The 13,478-nt window shown below is 45.3% G+C and overlaps 2 protein-coding genes across 4 annotated transcripts in view; one reads left to right on the top strand and one right to left on the bottom strand.

The window, feature by feature from the left end:
* LOC119725920 (protein YIPF3-like) overlaps positions 1–11,736 on the bottom strand; it is a 30,443-nt gene extending 18,707 nt beyond the window's left edge. The window contains exon 1 of the mRNA XM_038197532.1: positions 11,659–11,736. Within this exon, the coding sequence (XP_038053460.1) occupies positions 11,659–11,709 (51 nt within the window). The 5' untranslated portion in view covers positions 11,710–11,736. The remainder of the gene's footprint in view (positions 1–11,658) is intronic.
* Positions 11,737–11,929: 193 nt separating this feature from the next.
* Positions 11,930–13,478, top strand: part of LOC119725919 (E3 ubiquitin-protein ligase RFWD3-like) — a 68,880-nt gene continuing 67,331 nt past the window's right edge. For 2 of the 3 annotated variants that reach the window (XM_038197531.1, XM_038197529.1), the window contains exon 1: positions 12,291–12,397. The gene's annotated coding sequence lies outside the window, so the exon portion shown is untranslated. Of the gene's footprint in view, positions 11,999–12,290; positions 12,398–13,478 lie in introns of those variants that run through there. The other variant, XM_038197530.1, reaches the window with a different exon arrangement.

The following is a 13,478-nucleotide window of genomic DNA, read 5'->3' as shown; positions in this document are numbered from 1 at the left end:
AGCGCGTTATCGGTCACATAGCTAGCTATGGACTGGTTACCGCATTTCCATTATGTCTTCTAAATTGGCCCCTGCGCGGTGCGGCGGGAACCAGTCGTCGCCACGTGATTATAGTAACCGTGCGTGACATCGAATTGCGAAGTAGTTATATCGCGAAGCGAATTTGTAATAACGGAGGTTTCTTTGAAAAAAAAGCGAATGTAAGTAAGAAAACAAATAAATACAAGCATTTTTGGATGCAAAAGGGTTGTTGAGAGGTAATTTGTGAAGACAGAAAAGACAGATTTTATTTGTATTTATTCAATTTTTTTTTATTTTTTTAAATTTTTTTTGGAATCGCCGATAAAATTTTTAGGGTCGCAGCCTAAAAATAGGGTCGGTCGGGTAACCGGAAGCAGAACTATTCTTTTTTTTGGCCCTAGCGAAATCGATCCAACATACATAATTCCGTATGGGTGTTGAGTACTCACCTAGAAATCTAAATTTGCCTGTCCGATTGTTTAGGCTGTGTAATTTCGACGAAATTTGCCCATCAGTAAAGACCCATACGAACGTGTAGAAATTAGATTTTTAACTGACACTGACAAATAACCCCGGACGAGTCGCTTGGACAGATTGACGGCTGTTTCATGTCGCAACCCTGAAAAAACCAACGATTGGCTGCTCGGCTCATCTCGTATACAGTACGTGTGCGCACACACACGCGGGCGCACGTGCGACCACGTGCGGTGCGGTGAGAGAGGAAAGGACTTGAAACTTGTCTAAAACGATGTCTGTTTTAGCTGCGACAGTAAACAGCCGTCGAATCATACAAAAATAAAACGCAATGCGCATGCTTCAGTTGGGAGAAAATGGCAGCTAGCAGTAGCAGGACTTCGTGAACCGGGGCCAGAATTTTCCTCAATTTTCGTCAAATGCAAGTTTTGACGTACAAACAGATTTCAAGACAGCTTCATATGTGAGTACTTATTATATGGGCAAAATAACGTCCAGTGTGTGTAACGGAGGGAGTCAGAGAGACAATTTCGCCAGTTTCAAAAGTACACAACAGCGTGGCGTAGTTTACAAGTTTACAAGCCACGTTCACGGGTCTAACTCCGAGCATGTCTATTTTCGCAGGCGTCGTACACGGAATAAACCACACCACCGTCGGAATTTTTTATATCAATTTGAAAAGGAAGAGTTATACTACACAAAAGACAGGACAATTCGGGAAAGTTAGGGGGCAATCTCTATTCCGAACGAGGAACGTGATAAAGTACCGCGATAATAATGGCAACCCATCCTTAAACCTTGTCCGAGTAACTTGGACCCAACTTATCGCCTTTTTTAACATTTGGACATGGTCTGGCGATAGTAGGGTCCAAGCTAATACTGCGAGCTGGACAACACCGTCCCAAAAACCAACATTTTCCAACAAAAAACATCAGACGTCGGCCCTATTATGAGGCGTCGGAATTATGGGCCTTATATTTGGTTGGGGATTAGATTTTGCCGGACTTAGCGCCTATAATGCGTCTGATCTATGAGGCTTAGCGGAGCCCTCAAGATTTCACTTTAAGTTCAATGTTATTGAAAGGTCATTGGAAACGGTGGAAAATGATGAATACTCCGAATAGAAAATACTCCAAATATGGAGAACTAATGATCAAAGGCATCTTGTGAGCGAACAGTTCATCAGTACTGATTGTTATTCTCCTCTGATGTTATTGTGTATCGTCTAAACATGAGAATGCAGTTTCAATTTTGTTGGTTTCTGACAATGGAAGGCATTTCAAATACATGTAGTTTGCTCCAATACTTAGAGAAAATATTCTGAACTTGTGGGAAAAGGACCCACAAAGTCAGAACGTCGACCAAAGAGGCGAAAAAAAAAATCATCTTTTTTTTGCATGCCTATAGAAAGTATAAGGGAGGTATATGGTACGCCCACGGGGGTACGGACGTGCGGATCCAGATAATCCACCCTAAGAATTGTTGTGTAAGCCATACTAGAGTGAACTTTTAAATAATAAAACATGAATCAATGAAGTTGGAGGCACACTCGGATGACAAGTAAGGGAGCCGCTACTACGTTCAAGCTTGACACCACCAAGGAGAAAGAGAAGGCTGCCGGCCAAGGCTAAGGCAGCTGAGGAGAAGGAGAGAATCAAGGCCAAGAAGGAACGGGAAATGAAAGCCAAGAAAGCCAAGATTGCAGAGAAAGCCAAGAAAGCCACAATGGTGAAGAAAGTCAAGAAACCTGCGCCGAAGAAGTCACCCAAGAAAGCTGCCAAGAAAACGCCCTCCAAGTCAAATATACATCTGTCAAGAAATCCTCCACCAAAGCCATGCCAGCCAAGCCAACCAAGCCAGCCAAGAAGCCAGCCAAGAAGCCAGCCAGCAAGAACACATCGAGCAAGCAGAAGAAAGTGTCGGCCAAGCCTTCAAAGAAATCATCGAATCAACAAACTAAAACCAAAACGGCTCTTTTCAGAGCCACCACATTTTCACAAAAGAGATATGAGATATTCGTTTCTGCAATTTGCATTTTTTTTTAAATTTATATTTTTTCATGATTACAGTTTTAAAGTTTTCGTATAAAGCCCCCCCCCCAACAAACCCCCAAAACATCATTGTATAAAAAAAATAGGATATTTTTCACCCCATGGTATATTCCATCCCACCCCAGGGGACAGAATAATACGGTGCAAGGGGTGAATAAAAAAGAACATTGGATATTCCAACCTCCTGATTTGGAGTACTCTACCCCCCCCCCCCCCCCCCGCAATTTTTGGCAGTTCCTTCGAAAAATGTTCATGCATATTGCTCGCGACCATCGCACTATCAAACCGACCACCCACAAGTGCCACACCATTGGACAGCTAAAAACCTCAACTATTCGAAATAAATTCATTTGAATTCGACCCAAATATTGGAAAGAAGAAAAACGGGATTGGAGAGATGGACTCCCAGCGAGTGTGGCCAAAATTGGCCGAAGACGATGTCATGCGCGTATTAAAGCAAGAATTTGACGATCACCTCAAAAAAATGCGGCGCTGTTCACCTAATTTGCATACGAAGGTTTCTGCGATAAGTTTGTCGTGGCCCCCACCCTCTGCCCCAAGGGTCGGGATTAGCCCGACTGCGTCTGGCCGTACAGTACTATCGCAAGCTCTGTAGTACGGCCAGACGCTGAATGCTGAATTTTTTTGGCCGCTGATGTAGCGATTTTGCTACATCTTTTGATCGAGATTATCTTTTCATCCAGGACAAAAATTTCCACAGTTAAGGTTCTTAGTCGTAGAGCAACTCATACCTTTTCGAAAAAATGTTCTTTGGTCTCAATATTTTCATCCATCTGGCCAAAAGACGACTTTCAGTCATCATCTTCCACAAATATCGTCCCGAAAATGCTCCCCCATGCGATTTCAAAATGGCGGCCGCGCTGTAACTCATGAATATGCATAAACAGTCTGTGACGTATGACCTCGTGTTTTTGGACGTGCGTGCGGCGGGGCCGTACGTACATGCACACAATGAAAGGGGTATTCCCAATAATATAATAAAGGCGCATCAATTATCAGAAAACAAAACATCTTGCTTTTTAGTTTTTTTTATTAGAACGCAAGCGGTGATGGCGTTATCAATTGAAAATCATTCGCATTTTTTGGCAGTTCCATCGAAAAATGCCAATGCATATTGCTCGCGACCATCGCACTATCAAACCGACCACCCACATGTGTGACAGCTAAAAACCTCAACTATTCGAAATAAATTCAATTGAATTCGAACCAAATGTTGGAAAGAAGAAAAATAGGATTGAAGAGATGGACTCCCAGTGACTTGGGCCGAACTTGGCCGAAGACGATGTCATGCGCGTAATAAAGCAAGAACTTGACGATGGCGTCATCATGAGGGGCGCTGTTCACCTAATTTGCATACGAAGGTTTCTGTGAATAGTTTGACGGGGCCCCCACCCTCTGCCCCAAGGGTCGGAATATAATGCAATGACCAAACTCCGCTGGATCGACGGCCTCACCAGATGGAGCGGCCTCAGCGTGGCTGAACTAACTGCAGCGACCCTAGTGAAGGAAAATCACCCCTTCACCAGTCACAAAACCCAGAAAAAGTGGACGGTTGTTGCGTCAACGGGCATCGACGTCTGATGATGATGATGATGATGATGAAAACAAAAGAATATTGGGAAATTCCAGGCCCTCCCCTTCTGAGGCTCCCCGGGATATTCAACCCTCCTTGTTTGGAGTATACTCTACCCCCTCCCCGACTCATGCGGCCCCCTCCACCTCTCTCCCCCCTAAGAGCAGCAAGTCTTAACTCTTTCGCTATGGAATTAAATTTACCTTTTTCGTCCCAACTGGACGTAATTAAAAGCTGAAAATTCTGCCGAGCGTCGATGTGGGCGCCGCCATCTTTGAATGTATCTCCATAAACAAACTGCTCACAATAACAAAAAGCGCACCCCGGCCAGACGGAGAGCCGCTGGCAGCGGCCCGAACTAGGGTCAGAGGTTATACGATATAAATTATGTAGATAAGGCCCACGTCATGGGGATACCCTGTTTATTCATAGCGACGCAACTGAGCCGCTGCTAGCGGCTCTCCGTACGACCTGTACAATTTGTATGTGCCGCTGTCAGCGGCTCGCCGTAGCGAAAGAGTTAAGATTGTTAACTAAAAGAACATGAAGGACATTCACCCTCTTTGTTTTTGGGAAATCCCCTGCCCCCCCCCCCCCCAACCCGGCCTCAACCCCCCACCTGGTCCATGATATCGCAGTCAAAGAAAGTCGGGAACGTAATTGCACCAATTAAAAGACAAACTTCACTTGTGGGAAAACAAATTTCAGCCCTCTTGGCGTGGTTTGAACACCACGCCCCACCCCAGGGTCGGAATATGGTATCCAGGGCAGGGAAAAGGAAAAAAGAAAGGGGTATTCCCAATAATAAAGTCACATCATTCATCAGAAAACAAAGCATCTTGATTATTTTATTAATCTTGGGTTTTTATTAGAACGCGCGCGGTGCCGGCGGGCCGGATATAGCCGGCGTGATCAATTGAAAATCATTCGCAATTTTTGGCAGTTCCAGTGATAAATTTCCATGCATTTTGCTCGCGACCATCGCACTATTAAACCGACCACCCACTTGGGCCACACCATTCCCCAGCTAAAAACCTCAACTACTCGGAATTAATTCATTTGATCTCAAACCAAATGTTGGAAGGAAGAAAAACAGGATTGACAAGATGGACTCCCTTGGACAATACGAAGTTTGAGTTCCAAAAAGGAAAACGCTAAAACAATATTTTAACTGTCAAAACTCACCCTTTCATTTTATCAATTTTGACGCTTTCTTCAGCAAAAGGAAGCGGACATCATTAATCATTCTGTTGCTTTCAGCATGTAAATTTCTGGCATGTGCATCCTCCGATGTAGGCCTACAATGATATTATTCATAAAACTGAAGGAGTCTGGCCGAAAATTGGCCGAAGTATATGGCATGCGCGTAAGCAAGAATTTCATGATGATGCTATAATGAGCGGCGCTGTTTACCTAATTTGCATATCAAGATTTCTGTGTTGGTGGGGGCCCCCACCACCCATCGCCCAAAGGGTCGGGATATGTTGCAAGGACCGAAAAAAGAAAAGAAAATGTGAAATTCCACCCTCCTCCTTTTGAGGCCCCCCCCCCCCCCCCCGGGATTTTCAGCCTCCTGGTTTTGAGTACTCTTCCCCCTGGCCCCCCTCTACACTCACGAGGCATCCTCCCCCACGCCCCCCCCCCCTCCACCGGCAACCCCTTATGTCCACTCCCCTTCCATGGGGTCCTGATATGGTGCAGGTTTAAGAAACTAAAGACAGGAAATATTCCACCATCCTGGTTCTCAGTACCCCCCTCCCATTCCTTTCCCCCCACCCAGGGGACCCCACCCCGCCCCTCAAGGTGTTGGGATATGTGCAATGGCCATTCAACCAAAGAATGTGAATTTTCCACCCACCGTGCAGTGTTCTCCAACATGTAGAACAAACCTGGCGCCCCGCCATGCTTTCTGCGGCGCCCGCCATGTTTAAGAAGTCCCCGCCAAGCTTTAAAATCCTGCCGCCAGGTTTAATTTTTTTGACTCTACAGTGTACATTTACAACTAAACTAATTAATTTCAGTTGTTTTTCCACACATTAACAATGTATTTCGATGTCTCCCAGCCCGATCGGGGTTGTCTTAAAATCTCGCTGAATCAATCACACGCACAGCCGGCCGTGCAAACACCAGCGATTCCCCATGCACTGTACGTACGTACGTACTATACTCTAGGTACGCGCGATGTACACACACTGCACTGTACTGTACTGACAACTGAATCCCCAGTTCCGGAGTGTGCCGATACTTCAAGTAGCGACAACCCCGCCGCAAAAATATATATCTGTATTAGTACACACACACACCAGCAGGAGTACGTACGGCAGATCTTACGTGCAGCCAACCGACTTTCTTTTTCTCAGTGCTTGCACGCGCGGTACACAATATAATACGCATTGATGTTTTTGTACGAGGCAAACGAGCTCGAGGCCAAAACACGCGTACACATGGTGTTCCGATCATGCCGATTGTCAAAAGTTATAAATGGCGATCGTGTATGGGCCCGGTTCCCTAAGAGAACAAAATCCACTTTTAATTTATTTGACTTACCAAACTAGTTGGCGACATTTGAGAACATACAGGTAGGTCATAAATAGAGGGAAATTTGGGGGGAAAATGACGATGACAACGACAAAACGCAACATGAAAATAAAGATGACGATCGCACGGCACCGGCACCACCCATAAAATCGCGTTGAAAAAAACGTAATTTGTATCCCATTTTGTTTTTCAAAATTACAAAAAGGTGTCATTTGATCTGAGAGAAGTCTGCTTTAGGTTGAAAAGGAAATTTTTGAATGCTAAAAAAAATCGGGGGAACTGGCCTGGAGAATCGCCTCAGATTGCACCACAGAGCATCTAGAATCCAAAATTTTCCCGGGGCCCTTAAGCGGGCCCCGGACCCCACGCCGTAAGGGCTTCGCGCTCCGCGCTCGCAGGAGTCCCCGCCGACCCCAGCGCCAACCTTTAATTTTCAAAGTTGGAGAACACTGCCGTGTCTTTGTTCCCCCGGCCCATCCCCCCCCCCATCCCCTCCCCCTCCCCCTCCCCCACCCCACCCGCGGGCCATCCCCACCCCAACCCACCGCCCAACCCCGTCGCATTGGGATACAGGGTAAAAGGGACAGAAAAAAAGACACACACACACATTTCATCAAACGGGATCCCTTTAAACAAACGGGATCCCTTTAATCTTTGTAATGCGTCTTCCATTGAGCTATATATATCTCCTGCACGTTGCACGTGTTTATATCACGTGTTTACTTCACTATCATTCGCAATTTTGGGCAGTTCTAGCGAGCAATTTGTATGCATATTGCTCGCGACCATCGCCGTATCAGACCGACCACCCACATGTGCCACACCATTGGACAGCTGAAAACCTGCTCTATATGGAACTAATTCAGTTTTTCCCAAACCAAATTCGAGAAGGAAGAAATTCAGGATTAAAAAGATGGACTCCCTCGAAAAATAAGAAGTTTTGGTTCATAAAAAAAAAAACGCTAAAAAATGTTTAAACTGTCAAAACTCAAGCAATAGTTCATCAATTTTGACGCTTTCTTCGGCAAAAGAAAGCAGATATCATGAGCTTTTTTACTGTAAATTTTTGGCATGTGCACTCTCCGATGCATAATGATTTCATTCATAAAACTGAAGCGAGTCGGGCCGAAATTGATGGCATGAGCGCAAGCACGAACTCAACGTTGACGTCATAATGAGGGGCGTGTTTACTCCTAGAACTATGAGGCTCCGCGTGAGCGGAGCCTCATAGATCAAGAAGCCCGCAAAATTGCCTGCAGCACAAAACACTAATAAAGTACAAAAACGTCCATCAAAATGGAGACATTTCACACAGAACCACTGCACAGTTTGCCCCTATACTCCGTACTTTATCTCTTGACATACTCACGTATCATGCGCAGAACTAACATAGGTGGATTCTGTCGGTTTTTAGGCCAAAATGATGAAAAATATGCCCTTTCCGCACTGAGCCAACCTGACACTTGAAACGTGCACGCATAAGATCGAGCGATGATTTTGCGGTTCGCTCGGAGCGCGCCGCGAGGGGGTACGGTACAAGCGAAATGATAGTATGCTCATGCGTACAAGTGCATGTACCGTACCCCCCGCGGCTCATAGTTCTAGGAGCAGGGCGTGTTGACCCCAATTTGCATAGGTGAATTTCCGCGATAAGTTTGTATGTGTCGCGCGCGCTCGGTAACGGAATCGCACTCGGGATACGGGGACCATCGAATGTACGCTGGGCATGAAGAAAAAATTGCGACGTTCAAACATTAAACACGATCGGAAATTTAACGTGTTCAAGATCGCGAGGGGAGCTCTCCGAAATGAACGGAAAATTTCACTTTTTTTCCGGATTGTAAGCAAACTTCAGTACAACCATCTTAATCATCGATGTCTACTTGTACCTCAGGTGGCATATCTAGTAATTTGGAGGCCGTTTTGAAGGTGAAATCTGATGTTTTTTGTTGGAAAATGTTGGTTTTTTGGTACGGTGTTGTCCAGCTCGCGGTATTAGCTTGAACCCTACTATCGCCAGACCATGTCCAAATGTTAAAAAAGGCGATAAGTTGGGTCCAAGTTACTCGGACTACCTTAGACCTACTGGACAGTTATCTACAAAAGTCAGTTTTGAACAGAACTTGTAGAAATAAGAGGTGTCCTAAAAGTAAGGATTACCGTAATTAATATACAAAAGGAGCAACTATAGAATGCAGGGCCTCGCCGGAGCAAGGGTTTTTTATTTTGCTTGGAGGCGTGGATGGAGGCCGGCGATGTGAGGATAGGAGTAATAGGCTACAATATAAGAATATGCAAACCTGCAAAAAGTGCTAAGTACAGCGAATGCACTTGATCAGAATGGGAAGGGATGGCGCTTGTACGTTGGGGCACGGAGTCGCGGAGCCGCGGAGTCGCAGAGACGAGTCGCGGGGCACTGGACATGCTGGAGACGTGGAGGCGCGGAGTCGCAGAGACGCGCGCCGCCGATAGAGGGCGCAATTCTCGGCGGTATTTTTTTAGAGAACGAAGCATCCATATCCATTGTTAATTTCCTCGCAAAGGAAGGTAGGAGGGCGACGGGGCACTGGAGTCGCGGAGACGCGGAGTCAGGGAGTCGCGGAGTCAGGGAGACGCGGAGTCGCAGAGACGCGCGCCGCCGATAGAGGGCGCAATTCTCGGCGGTATTTTTTTAGAGAACGAAGCATCCATATCCATTGTTAATTTCCTCGCAAAGGAAGGTAGGAGGGCGACGGGGCACTGGAGTCGTGGAGTCGCGGAGTCAGGGAGACGCGGAGGCGCGGAGTCAGGGAGACGCGGAGTCAGGGAGACGCGGAGGCGCGGAGTCAGGGAGTCGCGGAGTCAAGGAGACGCAGAGGCGCGGAGTCGCAGAGACGCGCGCCGCCGATAGAGGGCGCAATTCTAGGCGGTATTTTTTAGAGAACGAAGCATCCATATCCATTGTTAATTTCCTCGCAAAGGAAGGTAGGACTAGGAGGGCGACGGGGCACTGGAGTCGCGGAGGCGCTGAGTCGCGGAGTCAGGGAGACGCGGAGGCACGGAGTTTCATAGACGCGCGCCGCCGATTGAGGGCGCAATTCTCGGAGGTAGGTCGACTGCGGCTCCACGCCTCCATGCAGCACGGTACAATTCTCGGAGGTAGATTCCACCAGTGGCAGCACGGTATTTCTTAGCCCCATAAATGTGGCCTATTTACTGGACTGCCTCCGTAAACATAGGCCACACATCCACATGTACAAAAACGTGTCGCTTTTGCCAAATTTTGATTTTGACATTTAGGCTTAGTTTGAAGGTTTTTTGGGCTTTAGAAGCATACTCACCCTCTTTATAGGCTAATCAGAAAGTGCTGCCTTTTTCAGATGTATATTTGTCGTGAAATTTCCAGATTCATTTTTACACGTTTGCGTATCAAAATTTCAACATGAAATTTCACAAAAATTAGACATCTGAAAAAGGCAGCACTTTCTGATTAGCCTATAAAGAGGGTGAGTATGCTTTTAAAGCAAAAAAAACCTTCAAACTAAGCCTAAATGTGAAAATCAAAATTTGGCAAAAAGTGACACGTTTTTGTACATGTGGATGTGTGGCCTATGTTTACGGAGGCAGTCCAGTAAATAGGCCACATTTATTTCTCAGAGGTAGGTCGACTGCAGCTCCACGCCTCCACGCAGCCGTACGGAGGCGCGGATGTAGAGTGAAGTGGCCCTGCATTCTATAGTTGAAGGATGGAACGCCGTATTATCGCGGTACTTATCACGTTTCTCGTTCGGAATAGAGATTGCCCACTAACCTTCCAGAATTGTCCTGTCTTATGTGTAGTATAACTCTTCCTTTTTAAATTAATATAAAAAAATCTGACGGGTGGTGTGGTTTATTCCGTGTACGATGCCTGTGACAATAGACATGCGCGGCGTGTGCGAACGGAGGTGGACTCCCTATTATCGCGGTATGCGGGAAGTGGTTTTTATAATGATCCCAACTTTTATGTTCATAGTTTATGTTTGACCAAAACACCCCCTGAATAAAGTCTGATATTTTTCCTGTAACGTTCAAGTTGATTAACCCTTACCCTACTTGACCCTCCAATGCATGCCAATTGTGCCTCAAGAAAATCTCCTATGTTTTTTGCATGGCCCTCCAATATCTGCCATGTCATTTCAAGGGTAACTGGACAGGCACTCCAATACATGCCACAGAGAACAATGAGAGTCCTCTGATAACAAAGTGAGTGCCCCCAGCTGGTCAGTATCAGGCACCCTCCAGGGCCTCCAACTCCTGCCAATTGGAGCCTTCACTGTTAAGACTTGTTATCTGCCAAATAACTGCAGCTGGAGGGCATTGGCATAACCAACTGACATGCAGTAAACTACCCTCAGAGAGTAAGGGTTAAAGACAAAATGTCTGCAGGATGATTTCTTAAGACCCTGCCCTTCCCCCGAAAGGAGAACACAAATCCCTGAGGCAAGTCTACTGATCGGCGATTGAGGGCGCCATTCACTTTACACGGTGTGCCGTTTTATTTTCGCTAACGCGCGGTGCTTATTTTGATCCCGTAAAAGTTGTTACGATTTCGCGCATCAAATATCGTCGTTCGACTTCATTACAATGGAACTTTCATGGACAGAGCGCAATTAAAGATTTATGTTAAAATATAAACGGTACCTTTTTAGCAGACACGGTGAGGGAAAATTTTGCAAGTTTTGAAAAACGTTAATATTTATTAAAATCGTTAAAAGTCCCGAAAGACACAACATTTTTTAATCGTCCTTTTTATACGACTCGGTAGAAAATCCTTGATGACTGGTGAACTGGATAAAAATCGCCACTTGAACATGTTGAAGGAGTTTTGACACTGTAAAAAGAGAAATTTCCCATGCCGCGATAATAGGGATGCCGCGATAATAGGGAGTCCGACTATACCATACAAAATTGCATCTAATATCAAAGGCAGAGATTGGATGGAAAAGCAAATTTTCTCACCTCCTTCATGTCCTTGGCACTTTGAGAAGGATACCACGTAGAGGTCGCCATGTTGGAACTAGTTTTAGCCTCATCCACAAGCATGACATTTTTTTATTGACAAGCTGGGATCGGGAATTTTTTTTATTGACATTTATAAAAAGAAACTTCGGAGAAAATAAATAAAAAGCTTTCGTTTGATTGTCGTTATTATTATTACGCTATAATGTGTATTTTTTCAGAATTTTAAATTTCCTACTTTTATAATGACTGTACAGCCTAATTCTGTCTTCACCATCCCCGCGCCATTCCCAAGCAGCTTTGGCTCTAGGAGATTTGCACGTCCGTGACTAGACTTCGGGTTAGTACACGGGTCCTTTTTCCACTTCTACTAAAACAATAATGAGTAACTAGCATATAATATCATGCAGTCAATGTTTATATTTTCAAATGGTTTTATTAGACTTCAACAGCATTAAAAGGATTATGGAGCCTGTGAGAAGGCAACTGAACCGGGGCCGAGGTTTGAAAAAAACCTCCAATCTGGCTGGCCGCCGGTGTAGCGTGAATATCCGACTCCATGAAATATGGACTCATTGGTAGTATTGCGCATGCGTAAATATGATAATAGCATATCAATAATACCTACAGAGCGTGGCTTGTCACCAATAGGGAAAAGGAGTCCGATTTTCTTAGGAGTCGGATTTTTAATTGACACCGGCCGGCGACATCAACTAGCATTTGGCGGGAGGGAATTTCGGTTTGTATTTTACTTGAATTGAAGTCTTTGGAGTTTGGTTTCAATATTTTTAGCAGTGTACGCTTATGATTCATGATGGCAAGATTACCATATGCGAAGTTCACTTACTTTCCTCTGTATTGGTAATCCTTACTTTTAGGACCCCATTCCTATTAGCTGGAGTTACCCAGCCCTGAGTTTTATCATTGGGTTGTCATCTAGGGCTGGAGCGCATTTTTCTCAAAACTTGTAGTATTTGCAAAAAAAATTTGGAAAATGTTCAATTTTGTCCCCGTTACACACTAATTGCAACTGCAACTCACCCCAAACTTGCCTGGAATAACCATTACACAGGTCCTTGAAGTAAAAAACGATCCACGATGAAGATTCAGCCTACAATTGCAGTGAAAACAGGAGGAATAACCGCTAACTTGACAACCTTGCTGGATTGGCCAGGACCGCTATTGGTTTGTGCACAAATAAAATTGTGTACAATGAATGGCGGTCGATTAACAGGCACAGAGAGCGATCGCTGTCAACTACTCGGTTTTGCCATTGCCGGCTGCGCTGGCTGTTGGCGCATGACGTCACGCGGAAGCGTAACACCCGATGACTGTTTCATGCACTATTGGTTGCGGTTCCAGTACCAAAGCTGTGATGCGAGTGGTAAACCTTATACTAGTGCATGAAACAGTCATCGGGTCATACGCTTCCGCGTGACGTCATGCGCCAACAGCCAGCGCAGCCGGCAAAAACGAGTAGTTGACAGCGATCGCTCTCTGTGCCTGTTAATCGACCGCCATTCATTGTACACAATTTTTTTTGTGCACAAACCAATAGCGGTCCTGGCCAATCCAGCAAGGTTGTCAAGTTAGCGGTTATTCCTCCTGTTTTCACTGCAATTGTAGGCTGAATCTTCATCGTGGATCGTGTTTTACTTCAAGGACCTGTGTAATGGTTATTCCAGGCAAGTTTGGGGTGAGTTGCAGTTGCAATTAGTGTGTAACGGGGACAAAATTGAACATTTTCCAAATTTTTTTTGCAAATACTACAAGTTTTGAGAAAAATGCGCTCCAGCCCTAGATGACAACCCAATGATAAA

The sequence above is a fragment of the Patiria miniata genome, unplaced genomic scaffold (genome assembly GCF_015706575.1).
Source record: "Patiria miniata isolate m_02_andy unplaced genomic scaffold, ASM1570657v1 HiC_scaffold_19, whole genome shotgun sequence".
In the NCBI taxonomy this organism is placed as follows: domain Eukaryota; kingdom Metazoa; phylum Echinodermata; class Asteroidea; order Valvatida; family Asterinidae; genus Patiria; species Patiria miniata.
This window is presented reverse-complemented; position numbering and strand designations above follow the sequence as displayed.